A 27,287-nucleotide genomic window follows, 5' to 3' on the forward strand; every position below is an offset into this window, starting at 1 on the left:
TTTTTAAAAAATTAATTAATCAATTATTAATTAATTTTTGGCTGTGTTGGGTCTTTGTTGCTGTGTGCGGGCTTTCTCTAGTTGCGGTGAGCTGGGACTACTCTTTGTTGCGGTGCGCAGGCTTCTCATTGTCGTGGCTTCTCGTTGCAGAGCACGGGCTCTAGGCACGCAGGCTTCAGTAGTTGTGGCACGTGGGCTCAGTAGTTGTGGCTTGCGGGCTCTAGAGCTCAGGCTCAGTAGTTGTGGCACACGGGCTTAGTTGCTCCGCGGCATGTGGGATCTTCCCGGGCCAGGGCTCGAACCCCTGTTCCTTGCATTGGCAGGCAGATTCTTAACCACTGTGCCACCAGGGAAGCCCCATACATACTTTTTTAAATGCAGAAAAGTATTTTATATTTAATGGGATTGTTTTTAAGCTTTAAATTAAACTAGTGTTCTCCCTATTTATCGTGAAACTGGCTCATTTGCAGATGGGTCGACTGAATGGATCCATTTGTTCTGTTTGCTCTGTTCACACTATGATATCATGCTGTTCATAGTTTCATCTGAGCTAAAGTGGTGTTTTGATTCATAGAATTTTGTTGCTGCTCATAATAAATGAATATCATTACATCTTTGCTTCTCTGCTGTTAGCTCACACATAACTACAGATTGTCTTTAGAATTGCTTACACAGAGCACCGTGTTTCAGAAGCTAGTGCCAACTTTAAAATTTTTTAAGATTTCATACAATTTTAGACAATAATCCTGATTTTTAAAAATCCATTTGCTATTTAGGGAGAGAGATGGCTGGAAGGAGCTGTCCATCAAAATATATGCTGATTTGAGAGGACAAATTAAAGGGAAAGTCAAAGTTAAATGATTTAAATGCTTGGTTCAGAGACCATCTCTAAGGGAACCTTCACCACATGTGCAGTCTGGAGTGATAGCTGTGATAGGACTGATCTTCATCTATCTAAGACTGCATTAAATGTTATTGTAGTTTTCGGAGGTTAGAATGCATTATATTCAGCATTATGTGAATAGTAGAGCATGTTCCGTATCCAGTAAGACTAGTCTGTTTGCAGGCACACCTTTTGGGTTCAAATCCTCATCTGAACTCCTGCCCCCTGTGCTTTTATGGGGATCCTTAATTTGTCTCTTCTTACTTCAACACTTGATTCTTTGGATTGGGTTCCTGGAGAAGTGGTTAAGCAAGTGTGACCTGTGTTGATATCTCTGGATTTTCAGTTTATGCTGCTAATATGCTTAATGTCAAGTTTGGATCAACCTTCCTGACCTAGAGCACACAAAATAGATATCATCTGAAGAAAAGAGAGAAGAATGAATTGAGACTCCAGTCATCTCTAAGTATTATCTCCATCCTGGTCTCCCCGCGATAGAGGACAATCCTCATCTAAAGAGAAAAACACAGATCTACTAGTTTGAGAGAAATGAGGTTTAATTTAGTCTTAGGCATTTCATTTTGTGATACCTAGTGACACAGAGAAATCAAATGCCCCAGTGGAGAACCTCCTACCATAGGATTCAAAATCTCCTGTAACCCTCTCGGGGCTTTGGCTTTTCACAGCTAGTGGGTCAGTTGGCTTCACTGAGTGGTGAATCTTGCTATCGGCAAGACCATTCCCATTGTAAGGCTTAGAATCTTCTCCTTCCCACATCTTAGGGGAGATAAACTGTAACCCTCCTGGAACATAGGAGGAGTCTATAAATTAGTCTTTTGAGGACACTGCGTCTACTAGGCATTGTAGTAACATCATGGCTGATGTAGCAATTGTCATACTATTTAAGTTCTCAATCCATACAGGATCCTGGGGCCATTTAAAGTCAAGTGAGAAGCTGGGATTTCTCTAGTAGGCTTGGCACTCATCTTGGTGCTATTGGACTGTGATCAGTTTTCCCCAGATCCTTCCATTTCCTCGCTCTATCCTTTTATGTTTCTCCTCTTCCTTAAACATTTGTTGAGGGTCTACTACTTGGGCACTGCGCTAGCAGGAACACAGACACGAAAAAATAACCCCTCAGCCCCCCCTTAGGGAGCTCACGATCTATAGCAGAGGAGGGAGAGAGATGAGCAAACAAAAAAATGACCACTGAGGGGGTTATGAGTGCCACAGTGGAAGCACCCATGAAGAAAGGGAAAACCCAGAAAAGGGCTCAGTTACCTCCAGGCGAGGGGAGGATTAGGGAAGGCCTCCTGTAGGAGGTGACCACTGCTGTGTTCCAAGGTGAATAAGTAAAAGTTTGCAAGCGAATAGCATGGGTGTGAAACAGAATGGTCAGTTCAGCAGCCCATCCTTTCTTAGCTGGTGTTCATTGTTACAGATGCCGGATAGTGCTGTAAATCTTCTGTTTTCCATTGGTTAACAGATTCCTAAAAATATATATATTGCCGTTAGGATAGGACCCTTCTTCATAGTAGGAGCTTCTGGCTCCTCAGGGAATGGTTTGAATAACTCATTTGTTTCCGGTTTGAGCTGTTCTGGTTGTTTGTCCTTTAAACAACTAGGGGAAGATGGAAGTTCCAGACTCCTTATGAGCCCAAGCCACCTGCAGGTTATAACAGCGTTAGGTTGACAGCAAGGCCACATCTTCTATTTCAGGGAGGATTGAATTGGCTCTTCCTAGACGTTCATTTGTGAGGCTCCAGTTCCAGGAGATTTTATTCCTTGCACATTTCTCCATTTTTCTTTTGTTTTAAGGGAAGCTTCTCAGAAAGATAAAACAGTTGACACGTTTCTTGTAAAGTCATCGGCATTCTAAGGATCTATCTTTACTGCCATATTTGGGCCTTGACTTTACGTCCAATAGAATTGCCTAGGACAAGCATCATTTTAGTAGGTAGAGTGGATAGCTACCCTTGGGTGATTTGGGGGATGCCGCAAAGACCTCTCTACTCCAAAATATCTCTCCTTCTGACTTGCAGTTTACCTGAAATTCTACAATTATGAATTCATTCTTAAAGCCTTTTAGGTTGTTTTTTAAAATCTGAATATCTTTTCATATCATCTTGTACCTTAATTAAGCAGGTCTCGGTTATTGGCTCCTTAGTATGGGAAGCACTGAGCTCCAGGAAGGGAAAAGGAGAGGCTGAAAAAACAAACAAAAGGATAGCTTTAGTCCAGGACCAGCCTTAAGTGGGGGAGGTCATTATAACATCAGCAGCATTACTCAACATAGCTCGTTACTTGACATCTGCTTACCTGAGGAGATTCCTATGGGTTATAATTCTAGGAGTTTCCTTATCACATTAACTGTCTATGTTTTTTGACAGTTGATTCTGTCTTGAGAGATGGTCTATGAATATTTGCATAGTAGATAAATGACATCTCTGCCTTAGCTGGTGCTCCTCTAAGAAAGGGAGGAGGAAAGCTAATATTGATTGGCATTGCTAGTCTCTCTTGTACCTCTTCTGTATCTTTTGGAATAAACACATTACTACACAGATAGCAGGGGCCAAAGAAATGCTTTTTAAAGAAATCATTTTGTATATATCTTTTGAGCCTCCTATCACTACAAATAGAATACTAGCCTGACACCTGGCTAAGGTAAAATGAAGCAGGCAAATAACTGATTATTTTGTTATTATAACTTGATCTTGAAATAGTTTCAAGAAGTTGCAAAACAATACAGTTTCTGTGTACCTTTCCTTCAGTGAGAGCACTGTATATTACATAGCTGTAGTATGTTGTTAAAACCAGAAAACTGACATTGGCACAATATTCTTAACTCACATACTGACCTTTTTTGTGTTTCTGCCAGTTTTTAGAAGCACTTTTTTTTTTCTGTATAGTTTGAGGACCTTTTATCGCATGTTTTTATATTTTTAACCTCCCCAGTAAGAATGCAGAACTCTTCCATCAGCACGAAGAAATTCCCTTGTGAGAAACTCAATTTTAAAAAAGATCAATAAATTGAAAACTGTGCACCAACATTTTTATAAGGTCACATTAATGAATTTTAAAATTAGTACTAGTTAAATTAGTACTAACGGTACTAATTTTAAAAGGACAGATCGAGGTTTGAAAGCCACTAAAAACTATTGTAATTCAATTGACTACTTGTGAATACAGTATATGTGGGTTTTTGTAAAAAATCACTTTTTAGACTCTTCAAATAAAAGCATCTTCGAACCTCTGTCACTTCTGTTGATCAAGATGGAAACTTGCTATTTACTGAAAAGTTTTTCTTACCGTGTCATGTTCATCTGAAACCACAGGTGGATGGGTACATATGTATGTACACACAGTTATCACTGCTTCTTGGCAGAAGCACATGTTTTCAAGGAGCACGTGAAGCAGACCTACTTACTGAGTTTCTGGGGAAGACATTTCAGAACATGGGCAGGAGCTCTTAGCTCTTGTGATTTTCCAGTCGGTTTCCATCTGATAAGTACCAGGAGGGTAACCTGGGGAAAGTGATGAGGCCCTAATGCTCTACTTCATATCGTGTAGAAGACTTAGGGCTAACACTTTCTCTGCTCGTTTTCCAAAGAACTTGGTTAGCAATGCCACCAAACCCTCATACTCCACTGCCTTTTAAATGCCTGGCAAATCCTGTGTACATTGAGGCTGCTACGAGCATGACAAACTGTTTTTCCTTCACAGAGTCCTGTTCTTTATGGGTTTAGATATCCTCAGACCCCAGAGGGTTGCCTAAGAATATGAATTCTGGGAGGCGTAGCTTTCTTTTGGTTTGAGTCAAGACAGCAAGAGGGAAAATACCACTTTGGATAGTATGCTTTCACTTTAAAAAAGGGAAAACATACCAAGTATGTTTGATGCTCACTTAACTTTCAAGTAGAAGGGTCGTGGGGACTCTGTACCCTCAGCTGATGAAGCAGAAACAGTAAAGTTTTGTTTATATGCTGTTGTGACCATGTGATCATGCTTGTCTGGTGGATTTTCATTTGTTCCAAATCCATTCTCGCTTGGAGTTTCCGTGAAGCTAGGAAAAGTGTACAAATGCTGACATGGGAAAAATGAACCCTCTGCCCTCAGACTTGTGAAGAAGAAAACATGGTAAACTAAACTCATAGTAGGAACACAGACCTATCACACTCTCTTGAAATAAGGCTATGCCTTCCCAATTGATCCTGACCATTTCCTTGAGTGTCTGCTAAATAGCACCGTAAAAGTCGCTTTAGAGAATATCAGTCTGTTTCCCTAAAACTAGCAGAGTGCAGGTCACAGAAGAAGAAGCCCGGAGAAATTTGTTGAATGAATGTACAGACTGTTATCTTTTCGTTCAAAACTGTAGAATGTTTTTGAAAACATTCAACTTAAAACTTTCAGGTTTTTAATCAATAAAAGGGAATAAATTGTGGTCAAGTGCAAAGAGCTGCATCTTGAGACGTGAGAAAGAGGGTGCTGGGAGGAATCTACTGGTGTCCATCCACATATTCCAGGGGTCCTGGCGGATGTCCAGCTCTCCCTGAGCACGTAAGCTTGAGAGCATGCCCTGCTCATTCACACGGGGCCTGAGTCCCCTCCCATGGCTGTAATCACACGTGCAGGAAAAGTGAAGGCTGAGCTCCAGAACATTTTAAGAGGAATACTATCTCTGGTCAGCACCAGGAGGGAGAAATCCACCATCCTCTGAGTTGTGTTCAATGTGTCAGGGATCACAAGAGGCAAAGGAGGAGGAAAAAAGAAAACAGATGTTATGTAGAGTAGGCCGTTGCCAGGAAAGCAGTCCTCAGGTATGGCCTGTGACCTTAGTGTCAGAGGGGGGCGTGATGGGCCCCTGCTGAATCAGTAGTATTTTTATTTCTTTAAAAAGAACTTTAAACTCCTATTATTATTTTTGCTGTTCAATCGATTTTGATAAAAAACACTTTCGGGAAATCTCACCTGTAATTAAGTTTCCATGAAATGGTCAAGGTATACGGGGTGAACTCACTTCTGACCTGCCATGCATGCTGAGATGATGAAAAGATGGCTCCCCTTGGGAGTGGGTTTAAATTCAGAGTCATAGGTGGCTTTCGGGGTCATAGTAGCATAGAGTTACCTACCCTTGCACCACCCTGAGCTTTCATGACTGTTGGGATCCTTCAATGCCGTGTTATGCCTTGGGAGTCACCCTGAGCTCTGTAACCAACGTGTTAAGGATGTTGGCACTTAACTGTCTGTATTTATCTGACCAGCTCAGCTCTGCTTCTGTAACGAACCATAACCCAGGAAATCATGGTGTGTATCTTCATGTAACTGATGCATTGCTTCTCCTGAATTTTCAAAACATCAGTGTTAAAGAGTCTAACGAGGTTATCTGTTGACACAACATACATTATAACAAGACCTGCATATGAAAGGATGGCCAGGGAAACCGTCTGGTCAGAGTAACGACCAGTTCTATCCTCCCCTTCCCTCCTCTGTCTCTCCCCTCCTCATCCCCAAAGCTGCCTCTTCTCGTGAGTAATGCCAGTGCTCTGTACAGTGTTCTGTTTAGAGTGGTTTGAACATTTTTCTGCCCGTGTCCTTCATTGCTGAAGTAACTCCCCTCTCTCATGTCGACTCTTACCCAGGAGCCGCACGGCAGACCCTCTGATGTAGGTCTTTTCTGCATGGCAGCTAAGGCCAAGCTGTGATTTTCATTGCATGATGCAACGTCACCCTTTCGGTTGTCGCCTCCAGGTTAACCAGATCCTTTCCCTGCACTGCCCATGCATGTTGCGTTCTTCCCCCAGGGCCCGGACCTGAATGTAGTGAGTGCCGGACGCATGCATGGAATCGAAGCGGCGAGCGTTCTAATACAATGAAGTTCTGGGATTTAAGGTTCTCTTTGCATATCCTTGAGGGCCCGCAGTTTGCTGTGATATCACAAAGGCCACTCGGTCCCTTGAAAAATCTAGCCTAGAACCTTGGGAAAGAGAGAAATGAATCTTCTGTTTTTAGGGATGTGCTGAGCAAAGGCTAACAACAAGGAATTTAGAAGTGAGGGTCAGTTTTCCAAGTAACAACTTACCTACAGTCCTGTAGATGCCCAGCTCTGCATGGGTGGGCCCAAAGTGACCAGAGTTACAGTACCTTATCACATCTTTCTGAACGTTATTACCTTGTTTGCTTTTGCTTAGATCCAATAATTTAGATCTAATCTTTTGCTTAGATCTAAATATATATACTTAAAAAAAAAATCTCTTAAGCTAACTGTCCTGGGGAATACAATCATGGACCTTTCTCTTAAATTATTGTGTAAACAGGAATGCCACTAATTCAACTTTAAAAGACGTGAAACGGTAGTACTAAAAAGGAATATCATGTTCGTTAAAGCATGTTGACATTGTATTTACATTATTAATTTGTAATTGTGATCATTTTCTCTCTTTGAAATATATTTTTGCCTTAGGGCTTATGGCTTTCTTTAAAAATGTTATTTTCTTTTTTCTTTTTTTAACACGTTTTTGTCTTCTCTTTTTTACTCTCCTTTATTCTCAGAATGAACTTTTATACAGCATACTTGTCAGGATCTGTTTTCTTACTGGAATTTTTTTGTTATTTCATATAAATAGAAACATTTTAGATGTACGTTGGCTGTAAATTGAGAAAGATGACAGGTGGGCATTAGCAAGCTCTGATAATCCTAGGGTATGAATGAGGGTTCCTAGAGATTCCTGGTGGTACTAGCTTGCCAGCGCCCATTAGATTAAAACTATGCACTAAGCAGTAATAATGACACAAAATTGAAGGCTTTGTATCCTGTCTTTATTTTTCCCTCATGAATCGTGATTTCTGCATATCTGGGGGATTTAGCAGATTGAAGCTCTTGCCACACCTTTTTCCCCTCTATTCTGTTAAACATGTCCTACTCGCACTATAGAAATAAGCTTTACTTAGAATTTCATAACATGCCCTTTTGGTAGCCAGCATAAAGGTCCTTTGAACGGAAGCATTTCCCTTTCTGAAAGGAGCTTAGATGGAATTATTGTGCAGACCTGTGCAGAGCAGGTGTTGCTGACCAGCATGTTGAAATGCTCTCACTTGCCCAAGCTTTCATCTGGGAGTTTGAAATGAAACAACTGATCCTTCTTGTGAGGTTCTTCAGCAGAGACCCATTCCTCTTTCTCTGAAAAACACAGTGCTTCTGGATAAAATGAAAGGATTTCTGAAACACAACACAGAGTGAGGTAAGTAGATCCATTTATAGAGACAAAGGAGAAAATCATAAGGAATCAGATTTCTAGGGGCTTCCTGAATCCCTCCCAGAGATGGTTTTACAGTGATAGGGAAAACAACTCCGGAGAAAATCAAAGATATGGCAATAGAATTAAAAAGAGGACCTGCAGAAGGAAGGAAGGAAAAAGAAACTTCACCCATTGAACATGTAATTCATGATATTCCTTTCTAAATTTGGATCTAAAAGTCAAGTGGACACCATTGATATGGTAGAAAGAGCTCTTCTTTTCTGAGGCATGAGCAGAACTATTTTGATAAATAAGTGATTTCCAATGTTAACTGGAAGCAAGCAGGAAAGAAAAAAATGAAGGAAAAGAAATGTTCCAAGAGATAAGAAGTTGTTTTCATGAAGTAGTTAAGAAGGATATTAAAAAAGTATATACTTGAAGATATGCTTGTGAAAGCATAAGATTTAACAAGTTGTTACCATTTTCCTTGCTAGTGATGATGATTTGTTTCTAAGGTAACTTGATAGTCCGGGGTGACATTGGTCTCCATGGCCCAGGTCGCTTTATGACATTCCTAAGGAGTGACGTCTGCTTTGTACTCAGCAGACTCAGGACTTCTAATCGGCAATATCTCAGACTCTCCTTTTTGGCCGTGAGGCTGCTGGGCTCTCAACAAAACTCCTAAATAGGAATACTTGCAAAACTTTCATGCCTCAGCTGTCGGCCAAAGACAGAGCTAAGACACAGCTATTTTAATTCCTTGTGTAATAAAGGTATAATTGTTTCCTATGCCAGATGTCAGAGAGACGTGTACCAGATCTTTCTCTGTGTCTTCTTAAAAAAAACAAACGAAAAAAAAAAAACAACAACCACAGGATGTCAGAAATAAAGCTATCATAATTATCCCTTTAGCATCACATATACATCCATGTGTAGCTTTTAACAAATGGCAGGGTCCCGGTGGTGAATATATATGTTATGTGACAGTGTTTTCTAGTCTTCAAAGTGAAGTGACAGGTAAATGGGACAACTGCTCTTTACATAGATATTTTTTTCCCATTATTTTTTCCTGAAGGGTCTTGGGCCTCCTACAGTTGGTGCCTGGCAGGTCCTCAGTGTTGGCATTCTTTGTCACTGTAGCCCTTTGAATGAGACCATTGAGAGGACTGCTTGCCATTCTGCTTGGGTCCCGATGTGGCTGGGGGAATAGAAGGGTTGAAACTGTAGTAGGTCTCTTAGGCGGCCAATGGAATATTGGATTTCATCAAAGAGAATAGGAAGGGGAGCTGTCTCATGCATCCTTATTACACCCATCTGGTTAGACTGCCAGACTGGGACCCAGTACAGGTTTCCCCACTCTAAGTCCTGGCAGGTAGACCCACAGCAAGGAGGCATTGCCAAGGTCAGACTATCCAGGTGTACTGAGATTATGTTGGGGAGGAAGACAGGGATGGAAACATAGGGCATAAGCTAAATGGGAGACTAATGAGTGCCCAGGAAATGCCCAGAAGAGTCCAAGACAAACATCTGGAGAAGAAGACTCAGAGAGAAGAATTTTGAAGTCTGCACCCAATAACAGCCCAAAGAGGTCCACGATGATTTGAAAACCTGTTATGTTGTGGAAATCCCAACCCACCTGCCCAACCTTGCCCTTGATGGGCCAGCCTTTGTCAACAGAGGGATCATGCTTTTCTGAGGAGCCTCTCTGCAATCAGGAGAGCTTCTTCTGTGGGGAGCTTTGAGGCTGAAGCACCCTGAGACTGTGCCCCAGGCTGTTCCTCAAGGTTGCTCTCTCCTTAAGAACCAAGCACACCAGGCAATTGCTCCTCAATGTCTAGAACCTGATGATTGGTTATTACTGGTTAGAGATGGTTGTTTATGGGCCTCTTAAGGCAGGTATGATGACATTTAACATCCAGAAAAAAAAGGCATTGGAGGCAGAGGCAGTGGTGGGATGAATGCTCAATTCTTCCTTCCTCAAGTCTAAGCTTTCATAGGCATGAGAGGAGTAGGGCTCTAGGGGTCAGAGGTACTGCCCCACCTCCCCCATGCCAGGCACTATGTCTGGGTTCCTTCTTCTCCATTCAGACCTGGGACTTCTTTTTGTCCCCTTCTTCTCCCCATTTCTAGTCACCTCACCCAGGCTGTCCGGTTTTGTGGATGGCCCCAGAGTGAGGTTGGAGTTGGATAGAGAGCAGACATCAGTGCTGGAAGGCTATAGATATGCACACAAGTGTGTGCCCACCCATGGATACCACCCCTTGCCTGTGCATTGTTCACTGACCCTGCCCTTGAAGAACTCAGTCTGTTTTGTAATATTTGTGTGTGAGTGTATACGCACCAAGGCTATTTGAATTATCTACTCCATCATGTCCTTCTGCTAGAAAAACAAGAGTTCACTACAGAAGAACTGGCTCAAGTCAGTGGAGGTAGGGAAACAAGGGAGTAAGAATCAGTTGGGACAAGCCTCTTAGATAGCCTCATCCACCAGAGGGCAGACAGCAGATGCAAGAAGTACTACAATCCTGCAGCCTGTGGAACGAAAACAACATTCACAGAAAGATAGACAAAATGAAAAGGCAGAGGACTGTGTATGAGATGAAGGAACAAGATAAAACCCCAGGAAAACAACTAAATGAAGTGGTGATAGGCAACCTTCCAGAAAAAGAATTCAGAATAATGATAGTGAAGATGATCCAGGACCTTGGAAAAAGAATGGAGGCAAAGATCGAGAAGATGCAAGAAATGATTAACAAAGACCTAGAAGAATTAAAGAACAAAGACCTAGAAGAATTAAAGAACAAACAAACAGAGATGAACAATACAATAACTGAAATGAAAAATACACTAGAAGAAATCAATAGCAGAATAACTGAGGCAGAAGAACAGATAAGTGACCTGGAAGACAGAATGGTGGAATTCACTGCCGTGGAACAGAATAAAGAAAAAAGAATGGAAAAGAAGACAGCCTAAGAGACGTCTGGGACAACATTAAATGCACCAACATTGGCATTATAGGGGTCCTAGAAGGAGAAGAGAGAAAGAAAGGACCCAAGAAAATATTGGAAGAGATTATAGACAAAAACTTCCCTAACATGGGACAGGAAATAGCCACCCAAGTCCAGGAAGCGCAGAGAGTCCCAGGCAGGATAAACCCAAGGAGAAACAGGCTGAGACACATAGTAATCAAATTGACAAAAATTAAAGACAAAGAAAAATTATTGAAAGCAACAAGGGAAGAATGACAAATAACATACAAGGGAACTCCCATAAGGTTAACAGCTGATTTCTCAGCAGGAACTCTACAACCCAGAAGGGAGTGGGACAATATATTTAAAGTGATGAAAGGGAAGAACTTACAACCAAGATTACTCTACCCGGCAAGCATCTCATTCAGATTCGATGGAGAAATCAAAAGCTTTACAGACAAGCAAAAGCTAAGAGAATTCAGCACCACCAAACCAGCTCTACAACATATGCTAAAGGAACTTCTCTAAGTGGGAAACACAAGAGAAGAAAAGGATCTACAAAAACAAACCCCAAACAATTAAGAAAATGGTCATAGGAACATACATATCCATAATTACCTTAAATGTAAATGGATTAAATGCTCCAACCAAAAGACACAGGCTTGCTGAATGGATACAAAAACAAGACCCATATATATGCTGTCAACAAGAGACCCACTTCAGACCTAGGGACACATACAGACTGAAAGTGAGGGGATGGAAAAAGATATTCCATGCAAATGGAAATCAAAAGAAAGCTGGAGTAGCAATACTCAGACAAAATAGACTTTAAAATAAAGAATGTTACAAGAGACAAGGAAGGACACTACATAATGATCAAGGGATCAATCCAAGAAGAAGATATAACAATTATGAATATATATGCACCCAACACAGGAGCACCTCAGTACATAAGGCAACTGCTAACAGCTATAAAAGAGGAAATCGACAGTAACACAATAATAGTGGGGGACTTTAACACCTCACTTACACCAATGGACAGATCATCCAGACAGAAGATTAATAAGGAAACACACAAGCTTTAAATGACACAATAGACCAGATAGATTTAATTGATATGTATAGGACATTCCATCCGAAAACAGCAGGTTACACTTTCTTCTCAAGTGCACACGGAACATTCTCCAGGGTAGAACACATCTTGGGTCACAAATCAAGCCTTGGTAAATGTAAGAAAATTGAAATCATATCAAGCATCTTTCCCGACCACAACGTTACGAGATTAGAAATCAGTTACAGGGAAAAAAACATAAAAAACACAAACACATGGAGGCTAAACAATATGTTACTAAATAGCCAAGAGATCACTGAAGAAATCAAAGAGGAAATAAAAAAATACCTAGAGATAAATGACAAGGAAAACATGATGATCCAACACCTATGGGATGCAGCAAAAGCAGTTCTAAGAGGGAAGTATATAGCTATACAATCCTACCTCAAGAAATAAGAAAAATCTCAAATAAACAATGTAACCTTCCACCTAAAGGAACTAGAGAAAGAAGAACAAACAAAACCCAAAGTTAGTAGAAGGAAAGAAATCATAAAGATCAGAGCAGAAATAAATGAAATAGAAACAAAGAAAACAATAGCAAAGATCAATAAAACTAAAAGCTGGTTCTTTGAGAAGATAAACAAAATTGGTGAACCTTTAGCCAGACTCATCAAGAAAAAGAGGGAGAGGACTCAAATCAATAAAATTAGAAATGAAAAAGGAGAAGTTACCACAGACACCGCAGAAATACAAAGCATCCTAAGAGACTACTACAAGCAACTCTATGCCAATAAAATAGACAACCTGGAAGAAATGGACAAATTCTTAGAAAGGTATAACCTTCCAAGACTGAACCAGGAAGAAACAGAAAATATGAACAGACCAATCACAAGTAATGAAATTAAAACTGTGATTAAAAATCTTCCAACAAACAAAAGTCCAGGACCAGATGGCTTCACAGATGAATTCTATCAAACATTTAGAGAAGAGCTAACACCCACCCTTCTCAAACTCTCCCCAAAAACTGCAGAGGAAGGAACACTCCCAAGCTCATTCTATGAGGCCACCATCACCCTGATATCAAAACCAGACAAAGATACTGCAAAAAAAGAAACTTACAGACCAATATCACTGATGAATATAGATGCAGAGATCCTCAACAAAATACTAGCAAACAATCCAACAACACATTAAAAGTATCATACACCATGATCAAGTGGGATTTATCCCAGGGATGCAGGGATTCTTCAGTATATGCAAAGCAATCAATGTGATACACCATATTAACAAATTGAAGAATAAAAACCATATGATCATCTTAATAGATGCAGAAAAAGCTCTGACAAAATTCAACAGCCACTTTTTATAAAAACTCTCCAGAAAGTGGGCATAGAGGGAACCTTCCTCAACATAATAAAGGCCATATACGACAGACCCACAGCAAACATCATTCTCAATGCTGAAAAATTGAAAGCATTTCCTCTAAGATCAGGAACAAGACAAGGTTGTCCATTCCCACCACTATTATTCAACATAGTTTTGGAAGTCCTAGCCATGGCAATCAGAGAAGAAAAAGAAATAAAAGGAATCCAAATCAGAAAAGAAGTAAAACTGTCACCGTTTGCAGATGACATGATACTATACGTAGATAATCCTAAAGATGCCACCAGAAAACTACTAGAGCTAATCAATGAATTTGGTAAAGTTGCAGGATACAAAATTAATGCACAGAAATCTCTTGCATTCCTATACACTAACAACAAAAAATCAGAAAGAGAAATTAAGGAAACAATCCCCTTCACCATTGCAACAAAATGAATAAAATACCTAGGAATAAACCTACCTTAGGAGGTAAAAAGACCTGTACTCAGAAAAATGTAAGACACTAATGAAAGAAATCAAAGATGACACAAACAGGTGGAGAGATATACCATGTTCTTGGATTGGAGGAATCAATATTGTGAAAATGATTATACTATCCAAAGCAATCTACAGAGTCAGTGCAATCCCTATCAAATTACCAATGGCATTTTCCACAGAACTAGAACATAAAAATCTTAAAATTTGTATGGAGACACAAAAGAGCCCGAATAGCCAAAGCAATCTTGAGGGAAAAAACCGGAGCTGGAGGAATTAGACTCCCTGACTTCAGACTATTCTACAGAGCTACAGTAATCAAGACAATATGGTACTGGCACAAAAACAGAAATAGAGATCAATGGAACAGGATAGAAAGCCCAGAGATAAACCCACGCACCTATGGTCAACTAATCTGTGACAAAGGAGGCAAGGGTATTCAATGGAGAAAAGACAGTCTCTTCAATAAGTGGTGCTGGGAAAACTGGACAGCTACATGTAAAAGAATGGAATTAGAACACTCCCTAACACCATACACAACAATAAACTCAAAATGGATTAAAGACCTAAATGTAAGACCAGACACTATAAAACTCTTAGAGGAAAACATAGGAAGAACATAAATCATAGCAAGATCTTTTTTGACCCACCCCCTAGAGTAATGGAAATAAAAACAAAAATAAACAAATGGGACCTAATGAAACTTAAAAGCTTTTGCACAGCAAAGGAAACCATAAACAAGATGAAAAGACAACCCTCAGAATGGGAGAAAATATTTGCAAACGAATCAACGGACAAAGGATTAATCTCCAAAATATATAAACAGCTCATTCAGCTCAATATTAAAGAAACAAACAACCCAATCCAAAAATGGGCAGAAGACCTAAATAGACATTTCTCCAAAGAAAACATACAAATGGCCAAGAAGCACATGAAAAGCTGCTCAACATCACTAATTATTAGAGAAATGCAAATGAAAACTACAATGAGGTATCACCTCACACCGGTCAGAACGGCCATCATCAAAAAATCTGCAAACAATAAATGCTGGAGAGGGTGTGGAGAAAAGGGAACCCTCTTGCACTGTTGGTGGGAATGTAAATTGATACAGCCACTATGGAGAACAGTATGGAGGTTCCTTAAAAAACTAAAAATAGAATTACCATACGACCCAGCAATCCCACTCCTGGGCATATACCCAGATAAAACCATAATTCAAAAAGACACATGTACCCCAATATTGATTGCAGCACTATTTACAATAGCCAGTCATGGAAGCAACCTAAATCCCCATCGACTGATGAATGGATAAAGCAGTTGTGGTACATATATACAATGGAATATTACTCAGCCCTAAAAAGGAACACAATTGGGTCATTTGCAGAGACTTGGATGGACCTAGAGACTGTCATACAGAGTGAAGGTAGAGAAAAACAAATATCGTATATTAACGCATGTATGTGGAATCTAGAAGAATAAAAAAAAAGAATCAGTTGGTCAGGAGTACTCAGACAGTTTGGTGAAAACTGAACCAGCACTCATTTGTCAAGACTGTTTTATGTAGTAGCTTAACTCTGATTTATTACATAAAAGTTTCTGGCAAATATGAACGGTAATTCCACTCTGGTAACAACTGTGATTGAAATAATTGTAGTCTGTAGATAAGCTGGAGAAAACAAGCATTAGTGGGTAGGCTGTCTTGGACATCATTCCAAGAGTCCAACAGTGAAGAAATACATAATCTATGGACTTAGAATTGGAAGAGATATTTAGAAGACCTATGACTGGTTCAATCCCCCTGCCTCTCCTCCACATCCATGCTAAGCCAACCAGGTAAATGAAACTCTTTCCTCTGCTCAAGACCTGGAAAAAGGAGAATACACAATGTCCTGTGGCCCCTCATTAAAGTGAATTATGGCTTTCTCTGCCAGGAAATCTTGGTTAATTATTTAGTATTTATGAGACTTGTATGGCTGCCTTCATAGAAATATCATTTTCCAGGCGTTTCTTTTTTTTAATATTACCCAAAGTTAATGCTGTAATATATAGAATCACCCCAAATGTCAGCTCACTGCAAGTCCTTTTGGGCATTTGAATTATATCGCAATACCTGATAAGGAGGCAATAAAGCAGATACAAAAAAATAGAATGTGAAATAACTGATTCTGTCAGTTTTTGTTCATTTGGATGATTGCCTTTTTGGGCATTTTTCTACAAACAGTTCTTATTATCATTATTGTTATTACCTTGGTTTTTAAGATAACTATCACTTGTTCAGTAATTAGTCTTCACTCATTATCCGATTTCATTCTCACAACAGCCTTTGAAGTTTGATCCTTTTCTCCAGTTTCCAGATGAGAAAACCAAGGCTTGGAGAGGTCAGATTATGTGCCCACAATCGTACAGCTAGTACGTGATAGAGCTGGGATCTCTTCCACTGAACTCCAAAACTACCTAAAACTGCTAACCACTCTTGAGGTCAACTCACATTTTGCTTTTGATTTACATACTTGGGTGCATTAGTGAATGAAAAGATACAGGATGAAGATGAGAAGGAGAACCTAAGCTCAGATAGTATATTGAAATTTTTTGAGAAAATTTAGAAGAGCTTCATAAGAAAGTGACAGAGATTTCATGAAAACAGATGGTCTATGTGTTTCATTGAGAAATCCAATGTGTAAGGAACTGACATCTTTTGTTCTCTCCAACAGCGATCTGTGTCACTTTCTTTGTCTCCTAGAAGAATGCTTAATTATTAGGACTCATCATTCAGGTAGATACCCTGAGCCATAGAGCTGCTTTGAAGTCTACTGCTGTCATTGTTCCAGGGTTCTTCAGATCACTCAAAGCTCAAGAAGACAGAGCACATAGGATTCCAAAGAGTAGTGAGGGTTTATATACTACCTCTCCATTTGTTCCAGTTCATTTCAACATGACCGTAATGAGGCATATGCTTGTGGCTGTTGGATTACATCTCATCAACTGAGCAGAGACATAATTAGAAACCTGCTGCTGTCAGAAAGATTAATAGGCCGATTGATACAAACCCATAACTGAAGATTTCCCAGCAAAGCCATTTAACCAGCTGGCTGGAGATCATGATCCAGCAATACTGCAAGTAACAAAAAGTGTTTTCTATTCACATTAGAACTGTTGCAAGGTCTAAGAAAAGTGTTTTATAATAAAAACAAAGGGCCCATTCTGATGTTATTGTCATTAGTATTGATTAATGATTGAACAAAAACTTACCCATCAGCAATAACAACATCTTAGAAGATAACGACTTCAAGATGTTCTATGATAAAATCACAATGATGGTGAACAGAAGAGGCCAGCTTCTGTTTGGTAAAACTAATAAAAACTACACGACTTACTGAATACATGCCCCACCCAGTATAAACACCAAAGCACCAAAATTGGAAAGATTAGCTCTTAAGTACACAGCTCTGTCAAGGGAATTAAAAGATAGGCACTGGGAAAAGCCACCAGATAGAAAGCTTTCAACTTGGACCCATTTAAGACCTGGGCAGTCCTGAGGTGCTGTCCAGTTTAGAAGACAATGTTCTACGTAAAGATTCTTGCTTTCTCAATGACTAATTAGTATCACACCATTCACACAAAATCCACTACTGTTATTAGCTTGCAAGATAGTTTTGCGATACCTAAAATTATATGAATAATAAAATTGATTTCTAATTTGGAGTACATTGTAAAGACTTGCCTCCCTTTTAAAATGTCTTGGTCTCAAATATTCTGATTAGCTAGGTGCTTTTATTTCTATTTTGTGAGCAGGAAAACCAAAGCACTTTGCTTATCCGATATATCCTAATGTTATCAGGAAAATCTCAAATCACTTAGATTTACTACCTCTCCTTTGCAGGTAGGTTTCTTAATATCCATGATTATATAATTTCATTTTTCTATATTTTGATTGAATGGAATGGGATGCAAAGCTTATTTATTGTCTAATCCATGATTAGAAGTGTTAAAAGTATCTAAATATTATCATCCATTACCATATTCATTCTTTTTCTTCTAGAATAAGAGAGGCTGAGGCATCCATCTTTAGGCAGATGGATAACTAGGAGTTATTTCTCTATAAGCAGAGGAACTTAGCCTCAGCAGATAAGGTCAAGCTCCATGACACCACTACCACTCAGGGTCCCGGGAAGGACTTTTGGGGATTAGTAATGTCCCACATGACAGTCTTTACAGAGGAGGGTTAGATACAGGTTGGAGAGTTCAGCTTCCTCTGAATTTTCCCAGACCATTCGATAAACACATACGTGTTTCTCTAGGTCAGTTTTACCTCTTCCCTCAGTCAGTCATATCCCATTGTCAACCCCTGTTGCTTTTATATAAGCTTCATGGCGGGCCCTGTGGATAGCAGATACCATGTCTTATGCTTCTTTTTCCTCTCCAAGGATATGGCAATTTATCTGGAAAAGTAAGGTGGTATGGCAGAAAGGATACTGGGTCTGTGCCCCAACTCTGCCACTTAGCTACATGATCTTGGGTAGGTTTCTGAGCCTCTGCTTCTCTGTCTGCAAAATGGGGATTAGAACAAAATGTCTGCTACTATATATTTTGCAAAGTTGTGAGGACCAAATGCAAGAGTATGTGTAAACTCTATACAATTGCCAGGTATTATTATATTGAATTGAATGAGGATCAACATTCCGAGACAGTTAAGAATTCCTTGCTCCTAGTGCTATAAGAATTCAGAGATGGGAGAGTTCAGGGACGGCAGGAATAATTGGCCACGCCATGCCTTTTGGTTGGCCTTGAAAGCTGCCTGAGGTTTGAACACAAAGAGGGAGGAGCATTTGAAGAGGCCACAGCAGAAGCGTAGAGTTAAAATTAGGAATATGGGGGACCTTCCCTGGTGGCGCAGTGGTTAAGAATCCGCCTGCCAATGCAGGGGACACGGGTTCGAGCCCTGGTCCGGGAAGATCCCACATGCCGCCGAGCAACTAAGCCCGTGCACCACAGCTACTGAGCCTGCGCTCTAGAGCCCGCGAGCCACACCTACTGAGCCCACGAGCCGCAACTACTGAAGCCCACACGCCTAGAGCCCGTGCTCTGCAACAAGAGAAGCCACTGCAATGAGAAGCCCGCACACCGCAACGAAGAGTAGCCCCCGCTCGCCGCAACTAGAGAAAGCCCGCGCACAGCAACAAAGACCCAACGCAGCCAAAAATAAATAAATAAATAAATAAATAATTTAAAAAAAAATTAGGAATATGGGGGGTGTCACATGCATGAAATTATGAAGATACCAGCTTGTGGCAGCAAAGGGCTTTGACATGGAGCACGGTTGAAAGTGGGAGATATAGGGTGAAGCTAGGTTTTAGAGATTTTTCTCAGCCAGACTTGGAATTGATGCATGAGGCAGGAGAGAGCCATGATGGTGGATGAATGACACCTTTTAATTAAATTAATCCGGCAACATTGCAGAGGCGAGACTAGGAGGAGAGTCTGGACTCATGAAGCTTATTGTATTGATTCACGTCTGTAGCGTGTGGGCCTGAACTCTGGTGGTCCATAATCCTGGTGGGAATTGAGAAGGCTCCATCCAATTTAAAAAGGGACTCACCACAAGAGTGAGGAGAATTTAAATGTTGGAAATTATTTCACAAAGTGCTATTTTGTTCCTCAGCTAGTCCCTTCCCTCTCATGTGGTTATTTATTAAATTATCTCGGATATTTGCTGCTGCTGCTGTTCCTAAGATGCTTAACATTTCTTTGTCTCTCATAAATGACGGTCTCCATAACCTCTCCCCATCCAGCCCTCATCATTTTTCCTTTTAATCTTAAACTAAAAATGTGCTCCTCGGGCACTCTCTGGTTGTTAATTGGAATGTCATTGGTGAAGCTTGCATGGTGGCATTGTAATTACTTCCCTGTATTGTCTTAATTCCCCACCACCCCCATCGCCCTGTTCACATCTGAAAATGATAGTCTCTGTTCAACCCCTTGATGTCATCACTTAGTTAAGTGGTAGGCAGGTGGTTGTCTGGGGATGGGCTCGAATGCTTTAATCCTCTTTGTTCAGGTCTGAATAGGAATCACCTTGAGCAGCAACACCTGTAAGGAGTGTGTAGTTGCAGGAAAGTTCTTCAAGAGCTGTGGTTCTCAAAGTGTGGTCCTCAGGACCCCATACCTGACCAACTGTATCAGGAGCTCTGGGGGTGGGGCCCACCAGTGTTTTAACAAACCCTCCAGGTGCATGCTAAAGTTTGAGAAACACTGTTTTGGAGAAATATTTTCAAAGGGTTGGAAAGCCAGCCTCAGAGAGTTAGGAAAACAGACTTCAGAAAATACCAGGGAAGTTTTAGAGGCTGAGAAGAGAGGCAGTTACTTCCTTCTTGGAGATGATACAGGCATCACAACTGCTAGAAGTGAGATATTTGTCCTTAGCCCCTGCCCCTTGAAAGAAAACCTGGGTAGTCATTGCTTGCCTCATGCTTTGGAAAGACAAGTTCTGAAGTCAGTCTTCAAGAAAGACTGTTGGATCTTCCTGCTCAAAGGTCTTCGTGGGATACTGTATTGTTAAATAGGTGAAAAGAGAGATATATTTCCCACTTGGGTGAGTCTCATTTTCCTCTGTAGAGACATCCAAATACTGAGGATATGCTTACTTGACGGTCAAGAGGAAACAAGGGTTCGTATTCCAACCTCTGTTCTACGCTGAAAGTTTATCCCATCAGAAGCAGCTTTTTATTGAGGTTCTTTTGAAGGTGCCCCAATCATAGAGTCCTGATCAAAATGCTAAATTTGCTTAAGGTTTTAGTATCACACTTGATCCATGGACTATGGGAGCCTAGTAATGAACAGTCCATCAGCTTACCAAGTATCTCATCTCCTCTAATTAGTAAGTCATTAGTTAACCAAGAGCAACTTAGGGAAAGTCAGTTCTACTACCAGGACTAGTGTTTTTATTTCAGTTCTTAAAACTCTTACTTATTTATTTATTTTTCTGTTGGCAACATATGTCCATAAAAAGCCTGTTCTGATGTGGGCATGCCTCATCAGAATGGCGATCCAAATTTAAGTGTGTAATTCAGAGTCACCTTCCTTTGTAGAAAAAAATAAAGTGATCTCTAGCTCTTAAAATTTCTAGACAAGGAACTCTTCTATTTTACACAAGAAGGAAGAGGAGTTTGTATTTCATTCTCCATCCTACGATGAACATTAATCATTAAGATAAAGTCTCTTTGGGAGGAAAATAAATCCTGGCTGATACGGCCAACCCTTTAGTTGTTGAATTCTGTATTTTCTTTTTATAAGATCAATGAACGTCTCCCTGGGTTGTTTCCATTTGGGGAATGAAATGATGGGGCTTTAGAATCTCTGCTCTGTGGCCTTTGATTGTGTGAGTCCATGGACTAAAGGCGCTCAGAGGATTTATCTTGGAGGGGATCCTGATAAACCTTGAGGATGCCACTTGAGAAAACTAGGCAGGACATTTCTCCTTGGGCTCTTATGGCAAGCAGGAAAGAGCTGAGAGAGATAGAAACAGACTCCCTGATCACTCTGGTCCTACTGGGTTCCTGGGGGCTGGCCCTCTTCTGTTGCAGAATTTCCTGCTTCTCTCTCCCGTCTTCATCTTAGTGAAGTGGCTCATGTTACTGAGCCTCGGCCAGAGGGAAAGCCGCCAGCACCAGCAGCATAATTTACTTCCTTTATTGTTTCAGCTCAAAGTCTAAGACTCAAGGAATGAAATAAAAGGATGATTAAATCAGTTCTCTAAAGTTTTGAAAGAAAGACTAGAGAAAAGGTCTGTTACGGTTTCAACATTGTTCTCTGTAAGTCAGGAGTGCTGTTGAGGTATATTTTTCAACAGAGTGTCGTTTAGCATCAAACCCTCTCATTGCTGCCTTTAGGGACGGGGCAATATAGGAGGGAACAGCAGAAGTGACAAGGAAGTCAAGAAACAGTGGAAATGAGTTGCTACAGCCTAATTCCTTATACTCTTGCAAACATCTACTTTCATTTGTGTCGAACCGAAATATCCTCAATGGCAATGAGCTAACATCTCTTCCCCCACTGTTCCGTTCTCTTCCACAGCCTAGCAGATACTTTCCCTGCTCGATGTATTTCAAGGTTACTATGAAATTAACTACAGAAGCCATGGAATTAATAGGAGCTAGGGAACTCATAGGACCCTCAAATATACCACCAATAACTATTGTGAGAGCAATAGTAAGGTTATTGTGTGGCCTTGGTGAAGTGATAGTGGGTTTTCCATAATAGACTTGAGAACCAAGACTTTCTGTCCATCCCCTAAATTGTGTATACATCAGTCTTGATGAAAATGAATTTATAATGCACAGCTAAGTCACTGCTGTCACAAGGGAAGACATGAGTGCAATACAGTATTTACCAACAGAGCCCCCCCATCCTCAGTCTCTCTCTCTCTCTCACACACACACACACACACACACACACACACACACACTGTTTACTCTTCACTACTTCTGTAGCACGTCATACCAGTGGCTTACATAGCACAGAGGTGCACTGTCTCTTCATCCCTTGGGATCTGTAGTGGACTTCTGGTCAACGTAGTTCATGTACTTTTCCTTGCAGCTAGAGTAGCTAAGAACTCTGACACATGTGGACCTTGTGGGTCTTGTTCTTGAAACAAAACAAAATGCCATCATGGCTTGGGAATTATAGAAGTGTCACTTGTTAACTCCAGGCCTGGATTCTCCTTTTTTCATTGAATCAATACCTGAGTAGGAGACCAGGCAAAGAGCAGGGTGGGCTGTGGTGTTTAGTCTCTTTTGCTCCTGCCTCCTTTCAGCATTGGACTAAGCAAACTCCATGCTGTCTTTCCTCCCACTTTCCCTTAGTGAAAACCTAGCAGTTGCCATTTCCTTTATACAAGAACTGTTTTTCAGTGTTTGTTTTTTGTTCAGTCCGCTTAGTTTGTAAATGCAAATGTAGATTCCTCTTCATGCTTGTCTGGAGGGTTTTCCACGTATTTGTGATTTGGGAGATGACAAAGGGCATGTTTGACTTGTAATACAGATGAAGAATGGATAAATCCGGTGCATGTAACATGATCGGAGAGTCCCACAGACTGACTCACCCTGCCTTTAAGTGGGCCCTGCATTCTCATACTGCACAGATTCCTGCCTGTTGAACAACCAAGCATTGCCGTTACAGAAGTACAACTATACTAACTGGTATCGCGTACAGCGATTTCCTAAGTGGTGATACTCGGAAATCCTCCATCCTGCACTTCTCAAGCTAGCCCTCTCCTGGCCCAGAGGTCCATGTTGCTTCCCATCTGGGGAAAGTATTTTACTTCTCCCCATCCTCCCTTCTCTCCCTCACCTCACCTTCTTGATGTTCCTGGCCTGAGTGGTACCATTTGCTTACTGATAACAGTATACTGTGACTTTTCATTCACAGCTTTGAAAGGCTTATGAGGCTTTCCTGCTTCCCACCCAGCCCAAACCGTGGGACTTTTCACACTCTGATCCTCTGATCAGTTTGATGTAGGAAAGCACGTGGAAGCCATGTACCAGTTTGTATAGTCGTACCCTTTTGAACTGCCTACTCTTGAACAAAGTAGAGTGTGCTGGGGATTCGCATTGGCTGCTTGACACACGCAAAGGCAATTAACCTGCATGCCAAAAAAAAAAAAAAAATTAACCCTTAGAGTACTGCTTCAATATATTGGTTTAATGGTCTTGAATTTTACCAGTTGGGCAATGCTTCTTTCCCCAGATCAGAATGCTGCATTTAAGTCCGTATTTAGTCTAGCCAGGACATCAGCCAGGATCCTCTCCTCCACAGCTTTCCTGAGGTGCTCCTGGGTCCTTTCTTACTAATCAACTGATGGCTTTTAAAAGGTCCAAAACACAGCCATTGTGTTTAATTGAAAATGGGCTTCATTTCTAATGTGCTGGAGAGTAGGAGCGACTGCTTTTAGCTTATGTTTGTGTCCTCTAAAAGAAGTCAGTTCTTTAAGGGTTAATATGAAATTGAGGATTTGGTGGTTTCTTCTGCTTGTCCTTCCTCCAAGGTGTCTGCATGATCCTCTTTAGGTTCTTAGCTCAACTGTTGAATGATGATGAAAATAATATATGTATAAAATGATGAAAACAAATAAAAGAACAAAAGACTGTATGGTTGAATGGAAAGACCCCTTGGCAATGCTTGCTTGATGATCACAGGGGATAGAAAGACCAAATGTTTTATTTTATGAACGTTCATTTTGTCCTCTACCCCAAGCACCGCCACTGCACAGCAATGTGGAAGACTTGACGATGCTTTTCATTTACCTCTCGCTTTTTCTTCTTCCTGTCTAATAGCCCAATAGAATCCTGCCAGAATTTCTACAAAGATTTCACATTACAGATCGACATGGCTTTCAACGTGTTCTTCCTTCTCTACTTTGGCTTGCGGGTAAGTTTGAACAACACTGCTCAGTATCACGAAGAGGCATGCAAGTGTTATACCCAGGGACCATTTCCCATCAGCATCTGCTCCCGCAGGCAAGCTGAAGCCCGTTGTTTCCAGGGGAGACGATAGATCCGCATTCTGATTTTCTGTGAGAGAGCCCTTTCCTTAGCTCAGCATTTCCTGAAGTACATGTTAATTTTGCTCCGAGCAGGAGAAATAGGCATTGAAATAACTATTACACCTCTACTGGTCTACTGTTTTTCATCTCTCTAGTCACGCATGAATGCATGGTTACCTTAAGTAGGAGGGAAAAAAACCTTCTAGTCTTAAAATTATGCTTATCAGTGCTCACTTAGCTGAATCCTGAGAGAACAGTGAGTTGTGAGGGTTGAATCAAGGGGCTAGATTGGCAGAATTTGCGGCTTGGGGAATTTATACTAGACCCTGTTTATGAAGGGAGCTGTACAGAATGTAGATTACAGAGACTGTGTGTGTGAATGAATGCATACATATATGCTTTATTTATAGTTATATTTATATTAGAGACTTTAAGAAAGGTGAGATAATTCAAACTTCCCTATGATGCTGTTGAAAACCACAGAAAAATATACTACCTGATCTTTCTCCAAGGCTAACAGAGCTTACAGTCACTCTCTAGAAAAGACTAGAGAGTGTATGCAAATTCGAAGACAAAAATAGCATGTGATTGGTGTAGATATAAGAAGAACATAAACTCTCCCTCCAGGCCCCTGTGAAAAACCAAAACGTACCCTTTGGCAAAAGAGTATAGTTTGAATGCCGGCACCATGCTTCTCATTTTTTTTTTCCTCTCTCTTCTTTTTTGTTTCCCCCAGTTTATTGCAGCCAATGATAAGCTGTGGTTCTGGCTGGAAGTGAACTCTGTAGTAGATTTCTTCACGGTCCCCCCCGTGTTTGTGTCTGTGTACTTAAACAGAAGTTGGCTTGGTAAGTCAATCTCTCTTCCTTCCTTCTTACTGGTTTCTGAGCCATGGCTGAGATATAGAATCTGGTGCATCTGGGGTGCATCAGAGGACTGGGAATCCACAGGAAGAAAGTTCTGTGGATCCATATGAACAACTCCTGGCGTTTTAGAAGTTGATGGTGAGAGTCCTCTTGGAAGCAAGCACTAGCCCAGAAGGATGTGTACAGTGAGTGCTTCCGGGAATGTTTTATCGTTGTTGAAGCCCAGTGGTCATCACTGTCACAGCCAGGACCTCTCCATTCATGGTTCTGTCACTTTTCATTCAACTGGGAGTCAGGACTGGATGAAGAAGCCCATGGGCACAAGGCCAACTTTCTGAGTAGCTGATTCAGGTGCCCCAGAAGGCCTGCCTGCCAAAGTTAGCTTCTGTCTGCTTCTTAGTTTTGTGACGAGTGGGTCCTGCATGGTTTATTTACAGTTGTGAGTTCCCTTGTTGGGTGGGAGATAAGGTAAGTGTCTAGGGTCACCCTCACCTTGAGGGAGATCAAGCTCCTTTCCTGTGCTAAAGGAAGAGCTTTTGCTGGAGCTGTGTTCACACCTCACTTCCTGTGTCTGCTTGGCAGGTCACTTCCTGTATCAGGATTAAGACAATTTGGTGCGAAAAGTAACTAGCTCAGAGGATGGTCATGGCAGCCAAAGGCTTAGAGAGACAGCTTCGGGGTTCTCTTTGCCACACTGAATAATTTCCTCAGAGTGTTCCTGCTGTCACGGGTCTACAGGGGAAGGAGGGAGGCTGAAACAGGACTCAGAGGACTAGTTGTGGGTTCCTTCTGTCTTTATTTTCAGAAATGTTTGGTCTTAACCTATTTTTTTTCAAAGTAATATATGTATACATGTATGTGTGTATATATATATATATATAAAATAGTATCAACATTCAAAGATGCATAATGAAAATATTAAGTGTCTCTTCCGCCCGCATCCATCACTGCCCTCTCCCTGGGATGCTCAGCGTTATAGACTTTCACATCTTTTCTTCATGCTGATTTCACCACAAACAAACACGGATGTGCACACATAATAGTGTTTTAGAGGTGGTGGTCTTTGTACAAAATCATTGTATCAGTCACATTGCACTGCAGTTTGGCTTTCTTACCAACTAATACATGACAGCCATGCCTTCAGCTCCGTAATGATTCATTTTATGACAGTTGCACAGAACCCCATACGTGGCTGTACTGCATTTATTCGGCCGTGATCCAAATGATGCACCACATGATTGTTTCCTTTTCTGCCGTAAACAGTGGCTCAGTCAACACTCTCATCCACATATCTGTGCAATTCTGTCTCTAGATAGAATTCCTGGAAGAGGACTTGCTGGATCAAAGAGAATGTATATTTTCGTTTGTGAAGATATTAACGGAGAACTTTTCAAAAATGTTGTATCAAGATATGCTTCTGCTAGCAGTATGTTTTGACGTCCTTGCTAGCACTGTGAATTTATTATATACCTAGTATCAAGTATTTAAAAATAAGTATCTTTTATATACAATATATGCAGTAATCACATACATACATGTATGTGTGTATCTCTGTGTGTGTATCTTATTTGGATTCTGTTTTCTACTAGTTTTCTCATTAGCATTGTATTCAGTTGCTCATTGGAAATGTTTTCCTTCCTGATCTGAGGGGTGCTTGCTTAGATGGGGTTTTCTTGCCAGCAGGATGAGACCATTAGAGCTGCACACCAATCTGAGAAACATCCTGAGTGTTTGTTTGTTAGTTTGCTCTGGTGCCTGGGGTCCCAGCCATTTCAGCTGAGCTCTTAACCAGCCTTGTGACCTGAGGAACTCACTCTTCTTCCCTCAGCCTGTTGTTTTTCATCTGTGAAATAGAGGTTGGGTTAGACAATCGCTAAGGTTCTTTCATT

General features: G+C 40.8%; 1 protein-coding gene across 13 annotated transcripts in view; it reads left to right on the forward strand.

The window, feature by feature from the left end:
- The window catches only part of KCNMA1 (potassium calcium-activated channel subfamily M alpha 1), a 751,400-nt gene that overhangs the window by 417,194 nt on the left and 306,919 nt on the right, over positions 1-27,287 (forward strand). For all 13 annotated transcript variants that reach the window (XR_014253611.1, XM_082425674.1, XM_082425676.1 and 10 more), the window contains exons 4-5: positions 24,324-24,417; positions 25,269-25,380. Coding sequence is in view for 12 of the 13 variants with exons in the window: in XM_082425674.1 (XP_082281800.1) it covers positions 24,324-24,417; positions 25,269-25,380 (206 nt within the window). In the remaining variant the exon portion in view is untranslated. The remainder of the gene's footprint in view (positions 1-24,323; positions 24,418-25,268; positions 25,381-27,287) is intronic.

This window comes from Balaenoptera physalus (assembly GCF_965194825.1).
Source record: "Balaenoptera physalus genome assembly, chromosome: 14".
Classification (NCBI taxonomy): Eukaryota; Metazoa; Chordata; class Mammalia; order Artiodactyla; family Balaenopteridae; genus Balaenoptera; species Balaenoptera physalus.